The sequence below is a fragment of the Sinocyclocheilus anshuiensis genome, unplaced genomic scaffold (genome assembly GCF_001515605.1).
Source record: "Sinocyclocheilus anshuiensis isolate Anshui unplaced genomic scaffold, SAMN03320099.WGS_v1.1 scaffold767, whole genome shotgun sequence".
NCBI classification, from domain to species: domain Eukaryota; kingdom Metazoa; phylum Chordata; class Actinopteri; order Cypriniformes; family Cyprinidae; genus Sinocyclocheilus; species Sinocyclocheilus anshuiensis.
Genome location: NW_015551124.1, coordinates 1354179 through 1378478, shown reverse-complemented (window position 1 = coordinate 1378478; position 24300 = coordinate 1354179). Strand labels below are relative to the sequence as shown.

Below are 24300 nucleotides of genomic sequence, written 5' to 3'. Positions count from 1 at the left end.
TAAGTAAAATATATATTTTTTATAAAAGCATTTGTTTAATGAATAAATATAAATGTCATTTTTAATTCCGCATATGGATTCCATAAATAGTAACAAGTGCTTTAAAACAAGTGTTTTGGCCTCCGACCGCAATCTTACTGCATGTTATCAGTCTTAAGTTGAACTATGTTCCTCCTCAACACACACACACACATGAAGACGGCAGACAGTGAGTGAGCAAGAGAGAGAGAGAGAGAAAGAATGAGGGAGGGAGGGAATCAGTGTTAGTAGAGCGCAGACAGAAGACAGGCACTAAAGGAGGCTGTCGGACAGAAACACCACGATCATGAGTCAGAAACACACTGCAGTATAGAGACACACACTGAGGAGCAAACAACAGCAAGACGGCGACTGAAGGAGCCTGTGTTTGAATCTGTGAGACAGACAGACAGAGAAAGAGGCTGCCGTCTCTTGGTCTTCTCCCCGTTGGCGTGAGGTTGTGGCAGGCATGGCGTCGGAGCCGGGCACCCAGTCCAGAGTGATGTTTCAGACTAAAGTGGAGGAGCCTGCCCAACGCAAACTGGGCAAACTGACGGTCAAATACAACCGCAAAGACCTCCAGAGGAGGCTGGACATCGAGGAGTGGATCGATGGGCAGCTGCACCTGCTGTACGACTGCGAGGTAAGACAGATCCAGAGAGACAGACGCTCTGAGACGCATTACAGCACGATCAGACCCAAGTAAATAATGCAGAAAAATGAACGCTTCTCCTAAAACTCCTCATGAGACTTCAAGGAGTCACTAGTTGTCATCCTATGAAATGAGGTCATATTGAGGTCTCTGACTTTTGAATGCAGTATTTTTGAGAAACTCTGAGAGATTGTTGAGATCTCTTTTTCTCTGGAGAAACATCTGAGAAGCAGGAGATGTTAGTAAATATCTCTATTTAATCTCATGGCTGTCTAGGAGGAACCATTGAGGGAAGTCGGTTGAAGGTTTCCTAGAGGAAATACATTATTTTACCATGGTACCACCACAGTATGCACTAAATGTGGTCATGTCTTGTTTGAACATATAAGTCAGGTTGAATCGTGAAATTGAGTAGGAACATTATGATAATCGTAGATTAACATTTTAACAATTAACAATATTATTTCATTGTTTGAGTCATTGTTCAACCCCATCAGATCTGCCATCCCACTTATAAAACTTTATTCTATGAAGAGCCAAGAAAGTAAATGGCTTAAAGCTTCAGAAATGTGTTGAAATCATCCTTCTTGTGCAGTTTTTTCACGTACATTTATTCATTTAGCAGATGCTTTAATCCGAACCCGACTTACAAATGAGGAACATTACAAGCACTAGATTTCTTTATAGAATGTCTCAGTGCCTTTATGTGAACCACCACCACCACTGACATCTGACATGATGTCGATTTCCACAAAAAATCATTGCAACTTCTTCCTCAGACTGAAAAAACAAGCAAAAATCTAAGTAATGCATTTATAACAGACATCTACAGGGCAAGACAATGCACTGATAAATGTATATAAAACAAGAATGAAATATATATATATATATATATATGTGTGTGTGTGTGTGTGTGTGTGACCCTGGCTGTGAAAACCCAGCTAAAGTCATTTTTTGTGATTGACTGTTTTCTACATAAAATCATCCCTCATAAGGTAAAGAACATTCTGTGAAAATGTAACCTTGAAATCTTTAATATTGACTTTTTATGGTTGAAATCAAACTTTGATGCTTGTTATCTCATAATTAGATTTTGAGACTTTAGCCTGGATTTCACAGAGAGGGTCATATATTTGTATATGCAAATCTGAATATACATTGTTTATCTAAATATATGTTCTTATTGATTTTTTAAGAAAGTATGCATATAGCCTGTTTGTATCAATGCACATATTGTACTACATTAATTATTATAAGTGATAATCACTTATCTAAAGTATACTCATGCTTTACATGTATATTCAGACTTATAGTATATATTCAGATTTATTCACAATATATGTATTCACAGGAACTGTCATCTGACTCAAAACAAAACAAAACAAAAAAACATGAAAAAAAGATGAACTACACACTTTACAGATCAGCTAACACAATTTTGCTCAGAGCAATTAACTTAAGTGTCCAGTGCAAGTGCATTACTGGTTATTTTAACCAACTGAGGGACAAGTGTGAATGAATGACAGCACATCACAGATGCCGCTCATGTTGAACCCAGAACATTCCTTAAAGCGTGCACAGATCAGACTGTAATCAGCATTCAGCTGACGTCATGATTTGCCGGTGATGACGAGTCACGGACATCTGGAGATGCACAACATCTGCCGCGTTACATCAGAGAGACTGTATCTGCTGCATTCCGCGCTGCCATGGCAACAGGATTCTGGCTGGTTCAGCATGATGGGATGTGTGTGTGATCGCACGACATTTACTCGAATGCGCTGAGGATACAGTGACATTAGAGGAGAGAAGGTGATGATATTTGAACAGATCAAGCTGTTTTTCCTCACAGACACCCACGTGTTGATTATAACCCGCAGCCCGCTGACTGACAGCTGCTCTAATGCCAATCTCTCCCAACACGACACGCAACAAACACCTGAAATCTGCAATCCTAAACCTTTATGGTTGAGACTCGTTCACACTAAGAATAATAACTGTAATGATAACGTCCACTCCGACCTGTGATAACGAGCGTTTCTGTGCCATAACGCTCTTTTAGGTGGATCCTGATTGGCTTTCAAAGTTTTTATTGTTCATCAGCTGGAAAAATCATTCTGAAAGTGATTCTGTGAAATTAAAGTCATGTAAACTTAAGGATTATTTAACTTTATAGTTATAGCTATCATTATAGTCATCATCCTTGGTGTGAAAAGGCTTTAGATTAAACCAGAGCTGAGTGTATTTTTGCACTTCATGGAAAGCAAAAATAAAAACAGCATTTCTAATGCAGCAAAGTCAGATTTCTGGTTAGAGAAACAGTTCTTTGTCCAAAACAGATAAAATAATGTTTTAGGACTTGTTTACATTATTGCATCTGGCAGATGCTTTTATCCAAAAACTTACATTTACCTACATTGCATCCATGAGATTCTCAGGAAATCGAACTTATGACCTTGGAGTTGCAAGCGCCATGCTCTACAGGAATAATTAGTCATTTACTCTCTGCAGTAACTGAGGAGTTAATCTGTGATAACTGAAACTACAGCGTTTCAGTTACCATCTTAACCCACCCTGATAACATGATTAACTGCACTATCGGCTTTTGTGATATGATATCTTGCATATGACAGCTGTACACTGGTGTAAAGCTGTCTTACATTATACCAGAAAAATACAGGCAGTTCCTGTAGCTCAAGAAATAGAGCATGATGCAAGGCAATGCATGAGTTGAAAAACAAAATGCAATGCACGAATGTAAGTTACGGTATCAAGGAACAAATATTAATTTCTTATTGCTTCAGTATCAGAAATGAAAGATTTCCTATGCATTTTTACCTTTATTTGGATATATTTCTTGTAATCAAGTCAAGTCACCGTTATTTACATAGCGTTTTTTACAATGCAGATTGTGTCAAAGCAGCTTTACAGTATTAAAAAAAAGGAAATAGTGTGCCGTTCTCCTCTGGCCAGACGAGACCAGCACTTTAATTCTAGGTTGCAACAAAGTCAGATAAAATCATATAAAATCATATAAATCAAAATCATGCAAGTGAAATCAAATGAAACAAATTCTTAATATGAACAATTAAGTCTGAAATTAATATAATTCAACATCAAAAGAGAGCTGTAAATAAAGTGAGATATCAAACACTGTTAGAATATATGTGAAATACATCACCGGTTATTCAGCGTTCTATTGTTTACTGTAACTTTAGATTTTACTATAATTGCTGTTTCAGGTTTTTAGAGTTGTTGGAGAGTTGAGTGCTTTATTAATATTTTGTTTTTCATCAGCATCCCTTTTATGTTAGCTCCACTTTCAACAACACTCACCTCCGAAACAGCAAGTTACAAGTCCCTAAACCCATCACCAGACAGAACTAGAATAGAAGAGAGTATACCAAATGTAAGATTACAGATTACAAGAACAGAGGAAATCATTTCTGCCTCCACATTTGAAATATCCGGCTCACCAAGCAGTCATGGTTAATGTCTGACCCCGACCTGTTACTATTAAACTCGAGCACTCAAGGACACGTGGGACATTTAAGCATTCAGCGGTGCAGATCTTTCAGCATGGTGTGTGTGAGAGAGAGAGAAAGTGCTGAAGGTAGTGGCAGATGTCCAGCATCGGTGTGTGTGTGTTTACTCTACTGTAGCCATTAGATGACACAGAACTGAATGATTCCTGATAAACACGCATGTACTGTGCAGAAGTACTGCTTTATACACATATCTTTCTTTTCTAGTTTTTTAAAGGGGATTTAAATGGAGCAGGCTTTGAGGGGAAGACGTCTGCTGTGTCCTAAATACATGTTAAAGCAGCTCTATTTAAAGAGCACGCTTTCATGTCTACTGTGGTACTCTTGTGCATTTCACTGATGTAATCCATCTGAAGATATACGCTTAAGCCAAGACACACCAGGTGAATAGTATAAAAATTGTAACTAATAGACATCACCATACTTCTCCAGTTGATTGATTACATTAAGAGTTGCAAACTATTTTTTTTTTTTTGTATTACAAGTTTTTTGAAATGTTATGTTTAAAGATGCAAATGAGGCATTACCTAATTAAGTATACACAAATTTCCAGAAAATAAATCTAAACATTGGATAAAGCCAGGTTCAAAATTCTTGTTATATTTTGTTGACAGTGAGGATTTTGTATATCTCTTTTTCTCACTGTATAATTCGAAAAATATTGTCTAGAGTCAGACATTTTTTTACTATGTTTTTAGGCATAAAATGCTGTACAAAACCAGGTGGATGATATATGAGCAAATCGCTCTATTAAAATCTTCAGAACGTAGATTGGAATTAAATTCTAAAATTTGGTGCATGTAAGCACTGCTGAAGTGGAGTTGAAAACTTATTTTGAGAAAACAGCCTTTAAAGATATGTGTTTTAACTGAAATCTACAGAAGTAAAGAGATAAAGTGCAATAATAAAATCGGGTGAATGATATATAAACAAACCCCTCAAACAAACTCAGAATATAGATAAGAATAAAACATGTACATTTTGGTGTATGTAAGTGCTGCTGCAGTGGAGATAAACTCTTTAAATGTATGTATTATAATTGAAATATAGACGCCAGTAGATAAAGTGCAACAAAATAAACACTTGAAAGTGTATTTTGGATGTTTTCTTTTCACTATTCTGAAAGAATATGTTATGGACAGCCAAATAACCCAAAATTTCTAAATTGACCAGAATGAAAAATGTTTTACCTGTAGTGTCTTGCCTAAGATAGTATTTTTCCTAAGATTATATTGGAATATTATATGCTTCTGGTTAGCTTCTGGCTCTTTTAAAACACCAGAATATACCGCACATGGTTTTCTAAAGTTGAGCTCTCTGTGGTTTGGGAGTGGTGTTTTTGGCGATGATGATGAATATTTGATGAGCCGGCGGAAGGGTTTCACTCTGGGTTCTCTGACGCTTCCGTGTGGAAGCCTGTAACAGTCCGGCCCCTGTGTCAACAGCTGCATTATTCATGAACATCTCTAATTTATGCGTGACCTCACTGGATCCTGCAGTTACTCTGCCCAACCCTGACTTCAAATAACGCGTTTTTGGTTTTATTAACATGACATAGTTGAATATGACTTTCAAGAAACTATTTCAAAGGATGAATGAGTTGTTCGCAGTGGGTTGCTCTGTGTTCTAAGCGGTTGCTAGGTGTTTTCTTACTGTCTGGGCGCCGGACGTTCCGCCACGTCTGGCTGCCGAGGGGACGGAGGAGTTCGACAGGGCCTACAGTACAAACTCTCTGGAGTGGTTTTAGCAAGCGGACACTAAACCGGGGCCTCTCAGCGCCTCTACCCATTTGAGGTGAGAAATAGTTGAATATGACTTTCAAGAAACTATTTCAAAGGATGAATGAGTTGTTCGCAGTGGGTTGCTCTGTGTTCTAAGCGGTTGCTAGGTGTTTTCTTACTGTCTGGTGTAAAAACACACACACACACACACACACACACACACACACACACACCTACTCAACTTTAAATGATAGTTTAAAGGAAATTCAGTCATCCCAGGTAACAAATTTAGGTTAAAAAAAAAATGTCTCGGTTACGTATGTAACTCTCGTTCCCTGAAGGAGGGACCGGAGACGTCACGTCGGTAATGACCGATGAATTGGGATCTCGCTTAGAGAGACCAATCCACTTCAAGTGTAAACTAAATGAGCCAATGCACATTGGCATACGATGATTGCATCCAGCTGCCGCTGATCGCAGCGCAAGTATAACTAGGCAGCAGGTGCAACGCATACTCAGGATTTCGCTGAGGAGCCGAGCTGGTGACCTGGCCGCTCAGTGGTGGTACAGCAGCTGTGGCGACAGGATGTGACGTCTCCATTCCCACCTCCAGGGAACGAGGATTACATACGTAACCGAGATGTTCCCTTTCAGTCGGTCACTCCGAGTCACGTCGGTGACCGATGAATTGGGATCTCACCGGTGGGGAGCCGAGCCGGTGACCCGGCCGCTCAGCAGTGGTACAGCAGCTGTGGTGACGGGATGTGACGTCTCCGTTCCCTTCTTCAGGGAATGAGGGTTACATACGTAACCGAGACATTCCCTTTCAGTTGGTCACTCTCGACGTCACGTCGGTAATGACCGACTAATTGGGATACCTACCAAAATGCCATGGATGCTATCCCTTCTAGTGTCCTGTGCGAGCCTCCTGCGCCCCCTTTTCGGCGTAGGCCGGGGCTCGCAACAAGAAGGCCAGTCACTGTTCAGGAGCAGAGTTTTCATTGAAAGAAACTTTAGCTCAACTGATTGCAAAGGCTCAAATGGGCCCTGCTGTAGTGCTTTGAGCACTAGAGACAGGTCCCAATAGGGTATAGAGGGGGGCCGGGAGGATTTAACCCACTGGCCCCCCTAAGGAACTTGATGACCAGGTCATGCTTCCCTACCGACTTCCCTTCCACGGGGTCATGGTTAGCAGCAATCGCAGCGAATTAGACTTTAAGGGTGGAGGGAGACAGCCTTCGCTCCAACCCTTGCTGCAAAAAGGAAAGTATGACCATGATCGGGGAACAACACTCGACGAACAGGTTCCACTTCAAGGCATAAGCGTGTCTCGTAGACGGTGCTCTAGCCAAAGTGATGGTGTCTACTACCACTTGGGGTACCAGAGGTCTGGACGCGGGTGCCACAGGATGCCCCATCTCTGAGTCTCAGTAGATCCTTTATCAGAGGAATCCGGCAGGGAGGGGCTGTCACGAGGAGCATTAGTTCTGGGAACCAAGACCGATTGGGCCAGCCACAAGCAGGACCGGCTTCTCGTCCTCCCTGATCTTGCACAGCGTCTTTGCGAGAAGGCTAACTGGGGGAAATGCATACTTGCACAGGCCCCACGGCCAGCTGTGTGCCAGTGCGTCCGTGCCGAGAGTTCCATCGGTCAGGGAGTAAAACAACTCCCTAAAAGGCGTGGTGGGAACTTTGGGCACATATCCAGGCCGGGGTCTCAGGACAACGTGAGAGTTACCCGGTCCAAACTCTAGGCACGAATCGTCGACCGAAAATGCGTGCAGGTCCCCTACCCTCTTGATGGAGGCCAGTGCAAGCAAGAGCAGAGTCTTCATTGATAGAAACCTCAGCTCACCTGTCTGCAAAGGCTCAAATGGGCCCTGCTGTAGTGCTTTGAGCACTAGAGACAGGTCCCAATAGGGTATAGAGACAACCCTTGCTGCAAAAAGGACAGCACGACTCTGATCGGGCATCTCCGGGGGTCTTCTCGATGAGAAGAACACCACTCGACGAACAGGTTCCACTTCAAGGCATAAGTGTGTCTTGTAGACGGTGCTCTCGCTGAAGTGATGGTGTCAACTATCTCCTGGGGTAGGTCACCTAGAACCTCCGCATCCCGTCCAGGGACCAGACATGAAGTTTCCAGATGTCTGGACGGGGGTGCCACAGGGTGCCCCGTCTCTGAGTCAGTAGATCCTTCCTCAGAGGAATCTGCCAGGGAGGGGCTGTCGCGAGGAGCATTAGTGGGCCAGTAAGGCGCCACAAACAGGACCTGCTCCTCGTCCTCCCTGATCTTGCACAGTGTCTGTGCGTGAAGGTTCACTGGGGGAAACGCATACTTGCGCAGGCCCCGCGGCCAGCTGAGTGCCAGCTGGATCGTCTGGGGATGGAGTCTCCATTCTCCGGGGAGCCATACGGTTGTGCAGACCTGGAATATGAACGGCACGGAGTGACCACATATGCTTCTGACTCCAGAGGAGGAGGTGGCGGGCGAGTTGCAATATGCGACGGGAGCGTAGACCACCTTGTCGGTTGATGTACACAACGGTCGCAGTGTTGTCCGTGCGGACCAGTACGTGCCTGCTTCGTAAGCGCCCTCTGAGATGGTTGGATGCAATCACCGCATGCCAGTGTGCATTGGCTCGTTTAGTTTACACTCAAAGTGGATTGGTCTCTCTAAGCGAGATCTCAATTCATCGGTCATTACTGACGTGACGTCGAGAGTGACCGACTGAAAGGGAACTTTGGTGGGAACATTGTTTTGTCATGTTTCTTGTCATGATTATAACTTTATTTAAGGATTACAAGAACATTTCTTACAACATTCTGCTAACTTTATTTTACACTAAATATAACATTATTTTTAATATTCTAAGAATGTTAAATGTCAATTTTTCTTGTTGTGATTAGAATGCTATCTGAAGGTTACAAAAACATTTCTTAGAATGTTCAAAAAGTACAAAGAACACCATAAAAACATTTTGAGAATGCTGTTCTCAGAATGTTTGCTCTCAATGTTGTCCCTACATGTATATAACTTAAAAAAAAAAACATTAGTGGATGTTGTGAGAACTGTTAGTTCTGGAATTATTTACTCGACCTGCTGTTTTTATAAAGCTGTATGAACTTTATTCTTTTTCAGAACACAGAAGAAGAAATGTAAACGTTGCTCATGATTATTTTATGATACTTTTGGCGGACAACATGGTTACCATCACTGTAAAAATGTATATGATCTATAAATCTTGGCAACTTATGCTTTTACATTAACTCTAAATAATGTAACCAATTTCAACTACATTTTTTATATGAAATTTAACTTGGCAAGATTTTTTTAAAGAATGAATTGAAATGACTTGTACAGCCAATGTGATTATACTTAAAAGTTTTTAAGGCAGCAACTTAATGCACGTTACCTTTGCATCTGCAGATTTCAATTATAATACATATTTAAAGTATATTTCTCCACCTTAGCAGCACTTACATACAACAAAGCTTACATCTATATTCTGAATGGTTTTTACTGAGGGGTTTGTTCATATATCATTTGACTAATTTTATACAATGTTATATTCCTAAAAACACGGTGAAATGTATTGTTATTTTTCTGATTTATGGAGTGATAAAAAGAGAAATCCAAACTCCCCTCTGTAAAAACTTTAATATGTCAACAAATGATGGCACTGACTTTATCCGGTGTTCAAATTTCTGTATGCAGAAAAAAAAATTAACTTAAATGATTTTAGCAAATGGCTGCAATATAACAAAGAGTGAAAAATTGAAGGGGGTCTGAATACTTTCCGTACCCACTGTATATTTAATTAGCTCTTGTATTTGTGCTGATATTCTCTGGGGTCAGTGATCCACTGCATCAGTGCTACTGGAGAAGATTTCCTCATTATGTGAATGTGGCTTGCAGTATTTGTGTTTTGATGGCAGTGAGCCTGAGGCAGGAAACCCGGGAAGGAAGATCAGATTAGTAATGGATCCACATTAGAGAATCAGCGCCGCCTGACATCCGTGAAATCTCATTCAGACACAACACACTACATGCTAATGCCAGCAGAGACTGAAATACCCCCTTCCTTTACCGTGACTGTATAGTGCAATTATTAGCATAATTCACCTGATCAGTGACTCACACTCATGTTGAGCCAAACCTGCATGACTTTGGATGTTAGTCAGAATGTTGGCACTGTTCTTTTCTATATAATGAATGCAGACAGAGATCAGGAGCTGTCAAGCTGTAAAAAGGACAAAAAGACCATAAAAGTATTCATGATGCTAAACATTCCAAAAAAAGAAAGAAAGTCAAACAGGTTTAGAATAACATGAGGTTGAGTAAATAAAGATAGAATATCATTTTATTTATTTATTTAGTATTTCAGTATGCAATAATATTTTGAATAGCTTTTATTTTTAAGATATTTTCAGTTTTCATTTTAGTTTAAATGTTAGTAATTTTGTTTTGTGCGTTTGTCATTGTTTAGTCTTTTTCTATTTTATTTTTATTTTAGTTTTAGTAGTAATATTTCGGCTTTTTTGACAACTAACTGAAACATTACTAATTTTCATGTAAGTATTTTTAAGTTTTTCATCAAATATTTATTTAATTTCAGCTTTATTAATATATTAATGTATGCAATATTTAAATTAGCTTTTAGTTTGTATATATTTTAAGTTTTTACTTTCATTTTTTAGTACTTTTATGAATTGTATTTATTTATTTTATGAAATTTATTAATTTGTTTTTATTTCAGTTTTAATTTTAGTATTTCAACTCATATTACTTGAATTAGTTGTCAAGGCAATATTACAAATGTTTGAATGATGTATTTGAGGATGCATTTACAGAAATATTTTTTAAGTTAAAATTAAAGTTTTTTCATGTAATATTATATTTTCCGTTTTTATTTTAATTGTAGTTTAAGTTTTAGTAAATTTGTTATGTGCTTGTCATTTTTATTAGTTTTTTTTTTATATTTCTATTTAGCTTTAATTTATTCATATTTCAGTTTTAGTTTTAATAATAGTACTGATTTTATTTCAGTTGGTTTTTAATGTTTATCATCTAATATTTTTTATATGATTTCAGCTTTATTTCAATTAACGAAAATTATTTTTAATAGTTTTAGTTTAAGTTAATAACGACACTGTCTTCAGGACATTGAGAATGACTTCTGAATGGACACCATTCAGCATTTTGCCTCTATAAACACTAACATGATATGCAACAAGCTGTTACGTGTGAATAAATGACAAGAATTACTACAACAATATAAACGCAGCCTAACAGAAGCAGCAGCTCTTTCCCCCACAGCTGTAATAACTGCCCCGCGGGGTAATTAGTGGCTGCTAACACAGCAGTTCCTCTAAAGTTCTCGTCTCTGAGGTCCTCTCATATTCATGTGAGCAGCAATTAGTGCGTTGAGTTTAAAGTCAATGGTGTGGTTTTTAATGCGGTGTCACTCTGGGGGTCGTCATTTCTCTCATCGGTCTAATTTGGGATGCTTTTAAGAGCGGATGTCAAACTAAAAAGACTATTAGCAATTGCAAGGTATAATTGTGCATATATGATGATTATATTGACTGTAAGAAAAGTCTGTAAAAATACGGCCCGATGTAATATGAAGGAATTTTTCATATTGATTTTTTTTTACCTGTACTTTGAACTACACATTGATATTATGCAGTGTTTTAGGGTTGAAGAAAATGTCCATAAATTTGGAAAATGTACTGGTCATTCTTTTCCAGGACTTTATCTGTTTTTCTATGGATTTTTTATTTACAGTGTTGTTTAATTACTTATAAGAACACAGTGGACTATCCACCATAGCGCTAAGAAAAAATGAAAAAGAAAAAAAATTAATATACATATATATATACACACACAGTCTAAAAAATGCTGGGTTGAATACAACCCTAACATATAAACATTTAAACCTACTGTTGATTGAAAACAACCCAATCGCTGGGTTTGTCCATATTTTACCCAGCGCTCCAGTGAAGCTCAATGAAATATATTTTTGAAATTGAAAATATTTTTAGTTTCAACCATCATATACCAAAACGTATTTCAAAATGTATTAAAGTGGCAAGTAAATACATTTCTAATCAGTAGCCTACAAAAAATAGTTGCCTGCAAATAAGACAAAGGTCAACAAATAAAGCTTTTATAATGATTTAAAAAATATTAAAGGGATAGTTCACCCAAAAATGAAAATGTGATGTTGTGCATGTTTTTTTTACTCTCATAGATTTTGTTACCATTGCCATGCATTATACGACTGATAGACTGCAACGGCTGGAGTTAAAAATCATAATTTGTGTTCTACTGAAGAAACAAAGTCACCTACATCTTGGATGCCCTGGGGGTAAGCAGATAAACATCACATTTTCATTTTTGGGTGAACTATCCCTTTAATATCTTTTCAAAAATATACAAAGAAATTGCCAAAAAATATTGATAGAAAATAAATATAATAAATATATCTTCAAATATATTTTAGCAAATACATTTTGGCCATTTTGAAATATATTTAAAAATATATATTTTAAAAATATATATTTTAAAAAGATTTAATTTAATTGCCATATGGGCCATCATCCAGCCATAAGGATTAATGAAATTTAACAGTCAGTGAAGTCATACTGTATGTAAGCTTTATGGCATCCAGCCACCTAAAATCTTTATCATAATTAGTCTTTAATAGCCTGACTCTTACTGCTTCTGCATTTCCAGCATCATTTCTCAGTTAGACACACTGCAGTTTGCAGTTTGATTGCATCAGCAATATCTCTGGACCAATATCTTTCATAATTATCAATAGATTTGTTTGCAATGAAAGGAGCGGTTGCATTATTAAATGCACAGAGTCTGGGTTACGACGAGTCATTGATTGTCTGTGCAGGAGGAGGAGGTTCCTGAGCTGGAGATCGACATCGATGAACTTCTAGAGCTGACAGATGCAGAGCAGAGATCTCGACTGCACGTACGCTCAGCTTCATCTGAATCATAACACCATACACATAACCGGTGCAGCAGAGCTTCATGTGACTGCATGCATCTATAACTTCATGACAAACACGTACAGATGTTCTACCAGCTGTTCTGTGTTTTAACAGGAGCTTTTGCAAGAATGTGGAAAGCCAAAAGAGGTAAGAGAAAACCACAAACAGCTTTCATATGCACTTATTAACAGATGAGTCATGCTTCATATTACAGTGATTATGAAGAAAATTGACCTAAAAATCAGATGCACTGAAAAATATGTAGGCGTAAATATAAGATTTATGTATTTTAATGGCATATAAAATTTCCATCTGGATGAAATGATCTTGTTTGAATATTATTATAAGTATTATATATATATATATATGTTTTATATTATTTATTTAGGATTATTTAGCTTTAGTTTCTTTTTATTTCAGCTTTAGTCATTTTACTTAAGCTTATTTTCTCTTAGTTGCCAAGGGAACTTCTAACAAGGGAATTTCTGTTTCATTTCAGTTTTTCATCTAATAATTATATATTTTATTTTATTTTATTTATTAAAGTATTAGTGTATTATGTATTAATATTTTGAATTGGCTTTTATGTTTTTTATTTCCCGTTTTCATTTTTAGTCATTTTGTTACATGCGTTTATCATCTTTATTCGTTTTTGTAAATATTTATTGTATTTATTTTTTATGAATATTAGGAAGAAAATTCCCCTAAAAATCAGATGCACTGCAAAAAAATATTTAGGCCTAAATTTCAGATTTATGTATTTGGATTGCATATAATTTTTCCATCCATTTCGATTACACCGTTTTAACATAAACTAATATGATTCATATTCACACTCAAAAAAAGGGGAAAAATCATTTCATACTTTATTAATAAATATTTGAACAAATGTATAATTATGTAATATTATATACATCAGTTTATGCTTTTTAAGTTAAAACTGTGTAATCCAAATACATTTCATTATAAATTGTAATTTTAACATGAAAGCGCAACTAACTTTGAATAGATAAACTTTAAGTTACATTACCATAGATGGTTTTAACTGCCAGTATTTCATAATAAATTAAGCAACACATGGTTTTAAAGTTTAACAGCACTCTAAACTTTAAGCTCTTAAGCAGGATCTCTCTCTGACCGCAGGACTTTATCAACGGTCTGCTGTACCGGATGAAGGGACTGCGGAAGATGTCAGGATCTCTCAAGAAATAGTTTTAGGTCAAAAGCTGGATTTTTCAAGATAATGTGAAGCACCCGGCCCCGCCCCTGACCCCGCCCACAACAACAAGCCCCACCCACTCCTCCTGTCTGTACTGTAGAGCGCTGTGAGTCTGTCTGTGGACGTTTCTATAATTCACTGCACACATGGGTCAACGACAGAAACTTCCAGAAACTGTGTTTTTGACCACTAATAATTCTGTAGTTTCTCCAGCATTGCAGATAAAACGAATGGCCTATTATTACTCAAATGAGATGTTTTTTTTTGTTTTATTGTGACATGTACATTTTGTTCCCTATTTATATATACATATTTTGTTCTGACAAGTGTTGTAGATTTTAGATGAAAAGCATAGATACAGTTCGTGATAATAAATTCAGAATCTAGGATATCTTTCTTACATTCTGCCATTGTCTGATTTCAGTTCTAAAACGGAGATATTGCATGACAATTAATACTGTCTCAGAAGTGCAGAATATGCATCTTTCATAACACTTTTATCAATAACATGACAAAAACACACATGTCAGCATGAAATGCATCAATATTTCCAGTATTGCATTAAGTTATCCTGTATTTCACCTCATGCATATGTATGTCTGGTAAACCTGATGATATTTAGATGATCTGCAGGAGAATAAACGTCCATAATGCATAACTCCAAACACATCCAGCAGCACTAATAAGCCGATTTAAACACTTTACGGCTCAAATAACAAACATTTTACTGAAGAACTTGCAAAAATACCAATGCTTTTAAACCCTCTGATCATCAGGCTTCATGCTTTTGACTATAAATATAATGTTTGTTTGTTTGTTTTTATAAACCGACTTTGGTGATCAACAGCATGTCACAGATTCTGTCTATAACCCAGAATATTCTTTTAATGTATATTTACATTTGATTAAAGCTTTTAAAGTACTTTAAATGATACGGATTTTAAAAGCAGATGGGGAAAACACAGGTTAACCAACACAAACTCCAGTGCGTGATTCCAGTCAACTATAAAACACAATAAAACGCCAGTAAACAACAGTAGGGCTGGAGAAAGCAAAAGTGCATGTAGTGGTAATAAAGAGTAAAGATGCTTGTTGAAGGTTAACTTTTATGCCACATGTCTTGGTTTAGTCATTAACCTCAGCTGTTTTCTGAGATGATGATGATGATGTTGAAGGTGTGGATCATCAGAGACGATCATGTTCGCACAAATATTCAGAACTGCCCAGTGTTTTGAGAATAAAGAGCAAAATGAAATAGAGGTGCAATGTTCAAAATAAAATAAAATTCAGGTGTAATGCTCTAAATAAAGTAAAAAAACAAACAAAATAAAATCAATCAAGTATAATGTTTAAAATAAAATAAAATAAAACTCAGGTGTAATGCTCTAAATAAAGTAAAATGTAAAATAAAAATAAAGAATAAAATAAAATACAAGTATAATACTCAAAATAAAAGTAAAATAAAATACAGGTAATGCTAAAAATAAGCTAAAAGTAATATAAAATAAAATAAAACAAAATAAAATACAGATGTAATGCTCTAAATAACATTAAATTAAATGAAAAGTAAAATAAAATACAGGTGTAATGCTCAAAATAAAATAAAATAAAAACCATGACTAGGCTTTTAAGGTCACGACTACATCTTGGCGTGTGATGTAATTACAGAATATATGTGGGTTAAAGGACAAACACTGGTTTGTACACTTGTATTTACTTTGGTTGTACACACACACACTCACACACACACACACACTCGCACTCGCACACTCACACACACACACACTCACACTCACTCACACACACACACACACACACACGCACACGCTCACGCACACACACTCACACACACACACACACACACACACACACACACAAACACGTTAACAAAGTCATAAAGTGATAACACAGTAAAGCAGCTGATGTGCTGATATGTGCTTTGATTAACTCAGTGTACAATTCACATCTTACAAACACATACACACACACAACACACTTTGTACATTTAATTTTTCTCCATTTATTTTAATTTTGTCTTTTTGTTATCTCTGCCAAAGCTGATGCCAACAAATAAATCACCCACAAAAACACAGTAAGTACAAGACGATAAAGTCCTGTAGCGTCTTAAATGTCAGTATATGGCTCTCAAACACTTCCTGTCATACGTCTCTGAGCGCTCTCACCCTCAATACTCGCCTTTCAATTATTCATCACAACATGGAAATGCTGCTCAGAACAGCTTCTACTGAAAACATACAGAAAACAAGATCAGATTCTGCAGAGAGAGAATCCAACAGCAAATAAAACTGAGAAGCGTGAGTGTTTATGAGTTTAGAGATGTCTGCATTAATTAATTCAAACAGGAAATTCTCAAAAAGCCTTCTGTGTGACGTTCAGAATTATGAATGCATTCATTATAATGCAATTAGAGGTTATTGTTTAGCAAACATGTTGTGTGTAAATGAACGAGAGTGAGTTGCTTTACAACGGATATAATGCAAAACACAAATGGGCAAAATTCATATCAGATGCAGGTAAATCATAAAACAATAACTAGTTCTCTAGAGCACATGTTCAAGTGTTTTATTGATGTTTTAAGTCCAGTTTTATATTTACAGAACCAAACCAATCATTTCTCAAGCTTAGTCTAAGGCTGCTGTGTTGGCAGACACATACTGAGGCGACATTATTATTTTCTGTTGGCTACAATGAAATAAGTTAAATCACCTCAAACATAAGGCTGCTCATGGAGGTTTCAGGTTTTCTTCTTGCCTTTCTTAGGGGCCGTATATGAGGAAGTGCGATGCTCTTTTCTGTCGTATGTGTCGTGACCTTCCCTGTGGCAGAATGAAAGACAATTATCACACTAATATCACACGGTATGTCAAACGCAGCTCATTTCACTCGGCAAGATCTCATGGAAAAAGCCAGTGAATGATTCCTGAATGAGACCAAATGTTGAAGAGCGAGAGTTTAATGTGCTGAGATTCAGATTAACATTCAACTCGTCAAATATGAGAGTCACAATAATTAATCTGACCGGGGGAGATGTGGCATAACAGTTTACAAGAACAAGAAAAAAACATGCTTTGGTGAATCATATTTCACAGTAAAATTATGAGATAGTAAGTCATAATTCTGACATGAAAAATCATAATTATGATCTACCAAAGCATTATAACTTAAACATAAGCATTATGACTATTTAAGTCAGAATTTCAACTTTTTATGTCATTATTATGACTTGCTAGGTCTTATTTGGTAATTATGACTTTTTTATCTCATAATTATAACTTAGTATATCATGTTTCGACTGTCATAATTATGTCTTTTCAACATTTCATGTCATAATTATGAGTTTTTTACTTTTTTGATAATGACTTTTTATCTCACATTTTATGACAAACTATATAAAAATAATTATTTTTAAAGTCATATTTATGACTTTTCAACTTATGTCATAATTATAACTTTTTTGATAATTACGACTTTTTATCTCATAGTTATGGCTTAGTATATAAATTTCGACATTATATCACATAGTTATGACTAACTATATCACAATTATGCTTTTTGATGTCATAATTATGACTTTTCAACTTTTATTAATCTTTTTATTTGATAATTATGATTTTCTCAAAATAGACTTGTGACAATTAATAAGACTTCCTATGTCAACTTTATGTTTCATAGTTATGTATATCATACCAAACACAATAATTAGTACATCATAATTTTGACCTTTTATATCCTAATTATGACGTCAACATTTGATGTCATAATTATGACTTACTTTTTGTCATAATTATGACATGTCTCATAATTTTGACTTTTTTATCTCATAATTATGACGTCAGAATTTTGTCTTTTAATCCCATAGTTATGGCGTTTTATCTCACAATTATGAATTATTATTTCTATAATATTGACTTTTTGTCATAATTATGACTTGTCTCATAATTTTGACTTTTTTAAAAATCTCATAATTATGACTTTTTGTCAGAATTTTGTCTTTTAATCCCATAATTATGGCTTTTTATCTCACAATTATGAATTATTATTTCTATAATATTGACTTTTTGTCATAATTATGACTTGTCTCATAATGTTGACTTTTATCTCATAATTATGACTTAATATTTACCAAAGCTTATCTTTTTCTTTTCTTTTCTTTTCTCATGAGCAAAGAATGTAAATTGAAAATGTAAAGAATCATATGCTAGAATAGGTTTCTTATGAATACTCAGTGCTAGAGGTTTGATGAGTATGAGTACTAGTACTAGTGATGCTCATCTCAGTAAACACTACTAAAAACAGCATGAGAAATGAGAGGAAAGTCACCGTTCGTACCTAAAGCAGCGGGCGCAGTACAGATCCCGCTCACACGTGTGGCAGCGAATGACAGCGTCCTGATTACAGATGCAGCACCACGGCAGCTCTTCATCATCCTCATCTTCATCACAATCTCCATCATCGAAGCGCCGGATCTGTGAGACAGCAGCTGCCGGCTTTGATTTAGACCGCGGCGCTGAGAGCTTAAACACACACGGATAAATAATGCACAATTCAAACAATTCTGAAGACATTTATTTGGTTACAGTCTTTAGCATGTGTTTGTGTGATGCACACGTGTGTAGGCCTGTTACCGGTTTCCTTCTGGATGTGTCCTTCTCTCTGTTCATCGGGCCGCTGAGCTCTGGTGGGATGTTGTAGCCGCTGGCCTCATCTAGAGCTGCTTCCTCTGATAACTGAACAAGTGACAATAAAACACACACAGGACGCTTCAAACTGAGCTCTGATGGATCTGTCTGAAGAGCGACCTCTGCTGGCTGTTATGAGAAGTGCCACAGGTCAAAATAAACAGGTTGTACACTACCATAGTTAACATCAACTTTTCATGTCCCAATTATGCTTTTTCGACTTTTTGTCATAATTACGACTGTTTATCTCATAGTTCTGACTTTTCATGTCATAATTATGACTTAGTATTTCATAATTTTGAGCTGTCATATGTCATGTTTTTTTTATTGTTATGTTATAAATAAAGACTATTTGACTCATAGTTGACTTAGTATTTCATAATTTAGTTTGTCATAATTATGACTCTTGATCTCATAGTTATGACTTAGAATGCCATTTTTTTAACTTTATGTCATCATTATTACTATTTATCTCATAGTTGATTTAGTATGTCAATTTCGACTTTTCATAATCAAGACTTTTGTTTTACTTTTAAAACAAATCTTAGTATTTTACAATTTTGACCTTGTACCTCACAATTATGACTTAATCATATTTTTTTATTTTATGTCATAATTATGACTTTGTATGTCATTTTTTAGTTCTATGTCATAATTATGACTATTTATCTCATTGGTATGACTTAGTGTGGTATAATTTTCACTTTAGTCATTATGACTGTTTATCTCATAGTTGACTTGGTATGTCATAATTTTGACTTTCCATCCCATAGTTATGACTTAACAGTCATATTTTTTTTACTTTTATGCAATAATTATGACTATTTATCTCAGTTGACTTAGTATCATAATTTTGACTATGATAGGACTTAGCATATCTTAAATTCAACTTTCTATCTCATAGTTATGACTTACTATTTTGACTTTTTATCCCATAATGATGACTCGTTATCTCATAATTATGACTTATTATTTCACAATTTAGACGTTTTAATGTCAAAACATGTTAGAACACACGTTCCACATGTTAGAGTAATAGTAAAGTCATGAAACTCTGAAATAACAGTCAGATGTTTGGGAATGATGTCGTGATGAAAACATGTGACAAGTGAAAACTCTTAAATTTCTGCTCAATCTGGACATAAAAAAAAAATTGCAATTCATGAATAAATTGAGTTCAGTGCATCCAAACTTTGGACTGGTAAGATATTTTCATTTCTGCAATGACTCACTGCACAAAAAAAGTTACAAAAGTTTCACTGTAAACACTGTCTTCTGTGATTTCTAGATGGATCCACAGACATCACAGACAAAGACTATTTGCAGGACATCTTGTTTAGATATTATAAATATCACAGACCTGCTTCATCACACTGCTGATGGCCTCTTCCTCCGTCTCCTCATCACTGTCAGGCTGCTGGAAATCTGACGGTCCGACTGAACAAACACAGAAACACTGCTGTATTACGCAGCTATTTAAAGGCACCATGATGCATCATTCACAATGCATTTAACTTCCATTAATTCATTGGAAAATTCATCGAATAAAAGGTTTGATCTGTATATTAAGATCTGATTGGATGAAAACTGCTCTCCTACTTTCCCCTGTAATGCAGCCTCGATGCTTCATCAAAAAATGTAAGTCAAAGCTCGAGAAAGTTATGAGATTTTAATCGTGAAGAGAATATGAACAATTTTTTATTTTAACATGCACTAATAAAATTGCTCACTTTTAGTCATTTTAGACTTTCCTTTAGACCAAAAACATGCATTTAAGCATAAAGTCGGCATTAAATTAAAATTGAGCCCATTTATTTTTATAGTGCATGTGACTTTTTGTGAATGCTTCATCTATGATTTTTTTTCCATTATATACAGTAGTCAACATTTGAAGTGGATCAAATAAAGTTAATCAAAGTTGTCCTAAGACAAGAACACATTTTGTTTTAGGTTTTAGGACAACTTTGATGAAAGGTTTTGATCCACTTCAAATGTTGACTAGTGTGTATTTTTTAGGTCTTTATTTTTTTTTAAGCTTTTTTGACTGTAATCTTCATATTAATTGATGTATTATTTATTTCTTTAATTATTTTAATCAAATTTTCGTTTATTTTAATCAATTTTCATTTAATCTATTTTAATCCAATGTAATATAATTCATCTAACTATCATTTATTCTAATCAAATTTTTATAATTCATTTTTGTAAGTCTTAATTATTTTTTTTTGACTGTAGTCTTCAATCAGAATCAAGTCCAGCCCTATATTTTTTCTTTCTCTGGTCAGAGATACCTAGCAAAGCCAACTTGAAGAAAGCAAATAGCATTAGAGATTGATCTGGCATACTTGCAATCTCATTCATTGTATTTCTAGTTAAGAATATCAGACTTCAATCAGTGAGCACTGAAGCGGGCCGTGTGTCTGCGGATGTGAACGCACGCTGCTCAGGATCCCGTCCCTGCAGTAAAGCCAGTCTCTTGGCCATCTCCAGCATCTGCTGCTGGTTGTGTTTGTCTTTCTTCAGCTCCTGCATGGCCTCCTCCAGCACACGGCTCTTCTCCACCTCCAGCTGTTTGACTGACAGCTCGCCGTCATCCTCGTTCTCATTCACACCCCCGCCTTCTTGTTTATTAAGATCGTTTAACGGTCCGTCTGTTTCGACACAATTCAGAGAACATTGAGAAATGTCATCATACTTTCCCCAGTTGAATAATTATAGTAAGACAAATCTTTTGCATGACAAGTTTTCTGAAATATTATGCTTAAATATGCAAATGATCTGATTAAACATGCACATGGGTCAAAGGCGAAAAAGGGTTTAAGCATAAAAACAATATTTACATTTACATTTAGTCATTTAGCAGACGCTTTCATCCAAAGCGACTTACAAATGAGGACAATAGAAGCAGTCAAAACTAACAAAAGAGCAACAATATATAAGTGCAAATGACAAGTCTCGGTTAACGCAGTACACGTAGCAAGGTATATATGTATATGTTACACACACACACACACACACACACACACACACACACACACACACACAGAATAGAAAAAATAAAAAGCTGCTAGTTTTTTTTTTTTAATCCAAAAAGATAAATAGATAAAGTAGAATTTAAATAAAATAGAAAGTGCTAGAGTTAGAGGGTCAAACAAAGATGGAACAGATTTCTTGATGACTTATTTTTTAACAATAAGTGTAATACTGCTTTAAAATGTTGTTTACCCAAAAAGTAAAAAAAAATTCAGTTTAATTTAATTGTTTTTGTTTTTCTGAGCACAAAAAAAATAAATATAATACATTTTTCCCTGATTTACAGAAGAGACCCACTAAAATGTCATTCAGTGTAACAATCTTGTCAGGCGTATTTACAACAAAAATCAATTTATGACATATTAAAAGACCAATTACTTTCACCCCAAATACTAATTAGTTGTAATTTTACATTTGTAAAATTTGCCACTATACTAGGTTTTGAATAGTAAGAATTTTTACTCATTTAAAACACAATCAAATTTAATATGCTCCCTTATTCTTTTATATATTTTAATATGTACACGTCAGAATAAGCATGTTGTTTGAATTTTTACATAAATATTGTGTTACACTGAATGACAACGTAACATTATTTCAACCAAATTTTGACATTTTATTCCCCAAAAACGTATTTGAAACCTTAAAAGTAGACACTTTACTTACATTTAATGTGCTTTCTATGGACATAAAATCAGTTTTACGGATCAAATAAAATAGGAACAAATCCTTAAAATAAGTTTTTTATTTTATTATTTCATTTAAAGTTCATTTTATATCAAATGAACACTTTAGTTAACAATAATAACCCTAGCCGTTACTTTTATTATTAGTTGAGAATATTTTAAAATTTAGATAAGATAATCACACTGTGATCACAACTGTAGCCTATTAACAACATTATAAATTAATATTATAAATATACCTAAAATATTATTTGGAAAATGTTTAGTTTCTATTAAGTCACATTATTATATTTTTCCACTTACTATAGTATTTATTTGTTTATACAGTTATTTTAATTATTATTTTTTTTAAATCTATTTTCATTTCATTTCATTTAATCCAACATAATATAATGAGTCTAATTTTTATTTATTCTATTCAAATTTATATCATTTATTTTAATCAATTTTATTTTATTCAACAGACAAAATAAATATATTTTCACCATGTTTGTAGGAATAAAATGTTATATAAGGTGAATGATATATAAACAAACCCCTCTATAAAAATCTTCTGGATATAAAATAAAATAACAAAATGTTTGGTGTATGTAAATGCTGCTGAAGTGCAGAAAAAACTCCCAGCCTTTAAAGATATGAATTGTAACTGAAATCTACTGATGCAATAGACAAACTGCAATAAAATAACTACTTAAATTCATATTTTGGATTCCTTCCCCTAGTCTTAAATAAGATGTTATATAAGCAAAATAGCCCAGAAACAATGGTTTTGCATCAACCACCACATTAAAATAATCATAACATATGGTGTTGTGATGCTTACTGCTTTATAAAACTGTCTAATGTTCATTGTTTAATAAACTCAAGATGCTTAATCATTTATCTAGTGTCCTGAAACCGATTTAAATATGCACTATGAAATTGCAATGCATTATTCATCATAAAACTAAATCAGGATATTAAAATTCATAACTGAAAAAAAAAATGAGGCAATTCAAAATGGTGAAAGTACCCTCTGAAGATGGATGCTGGTTATCAATAGCAACTTCTTCTGTCATCTGGGCGATCAAATCATTGGTCTGTTCTGTCTGAGTCCTGCTGTCGGGCGGCTGATGAACCTGCACACATTAAACATCCACAGAAAGCGTGCTGTTGTGTCACTCATGGCAAGAGCATTTGTAGTGAAAGCTGATCTTGAATTACAGGCCGTGGGGCTTGAGAGGGCGACGGTCGTCCCTGTAGGGCAGCCAGACGCTTCTCCATGTCTTTAGCAGACGGCACGGGCTGAAGCGGGGACTTTAAGGCAGCGAGACGAGACTCCAGCTCCTTCTCTGACGGTATGGACTCTGATAGGACAGAGAGACAGAAGCTGTTTTTTTGCTTTGAGAAAGCAACTTTTAAAGGCGCTATACTAATTAAGTTATTATTAACTGAATATATTTATACAAGTTTTCTTTTTAAAGATGAGAAACAGTCGATCCAACAATACAGCCGAGCTGAAGACTCAATAGTGCCTCAGCAGTAGTGCTGGGCGGTATACCGGTTCATACCGAATACCGGTGTTTATTTTTGTTATGATATGAATTTTTAAAATACCGCAATACGTGTATGTCGTTTAAACAACGTTCGGAACTCGAAACTGTTTGAAAGGGGTCCCTTTTCACTGTTGCACTGTGGTGAGGGAACAGCTGTATGTGTTACTAAGCGTGAAAGTT

General features: G+C 35.5%; 2 protein-coding genes across 4 annotated transcripts in view; one reads left to right on the top strand and one right to left on the bottom strand.

Moving 5' to 3' along the window:
- The first annotated feature begins 180 nt into the window (after nucleotides 1-180).
- LOC107663168 (protein phosphatase 1 regulatory subunit 14B-like) lies at nucleotides 181-14439 on the top strand. The gene is made up of 4 exons (XM_016453342.1): nucleotides 181-661; nucleotides 12848-12928; nucleotides 13062-13094; nucleotides 14091-14439. Exons 1-4 carry the CDS (start codon nucleotides 488-490, stop codon nucleotides 14157-14159), a joined length of 357 nt encoding a protein of 118 aa, XP_016308828.1. The 5' UTR covers nucleotides 181-487; the 3' UTR covers nucleotides 14160-14439.
- Nucleotides 14440-16162: 1723 nt separating this feature from the next.
- LOC107663166 (abscission/NoCut checkpoint regulator-like) overlaps nucleotides 16163-24300 on the bottom strand; it is a 10039-nt gene continuing 1901 nt past the window's right edge. Inside the window, exons 5-12 of one of the 3 annotated variants that reach the window (XM_016453339.1) lie at nucleotides 23789-23931; nucleotides 23598-23703; nucleotides 21305-21517; nucleotides 20227-20303; nucleotides 18813-18914; nucleotides 18517-18701; nucleotides 16894-17003; nucleotides 16163-16411 (exon numbers count right to left, since the gene is read on the bottom strand). In XM_016453339.1, the coding sequence (XP_016308825.1) occupies nucleotides 16922-17003; nucleotides 18517-18701; nucleotides 18813-18914; nucleotides 20227-20303; nucleotides 21305-21517; nucleotides 23598-23703; nucleotides 23789-23931 (908 nt within the window). In that variant the 3' untranslated portion in view covers nucleotides 16163-16411; nucleotides 16894-16921. Of the gene's footprint in view, nucleotides 16412-16735; nucleotides 17004-18516; nucleotides 18702-18812; nucleotides 18915-20226; nucleotides 20304-21304; nucleotides 21518-23597; nucleotides 23704-23788; nucleotides 23932-24300 lie in introns of those variants that run through there. The other 2 variants (XM_016453338.1, XM_016453337.1) reach the window with 2 other exon arrangements.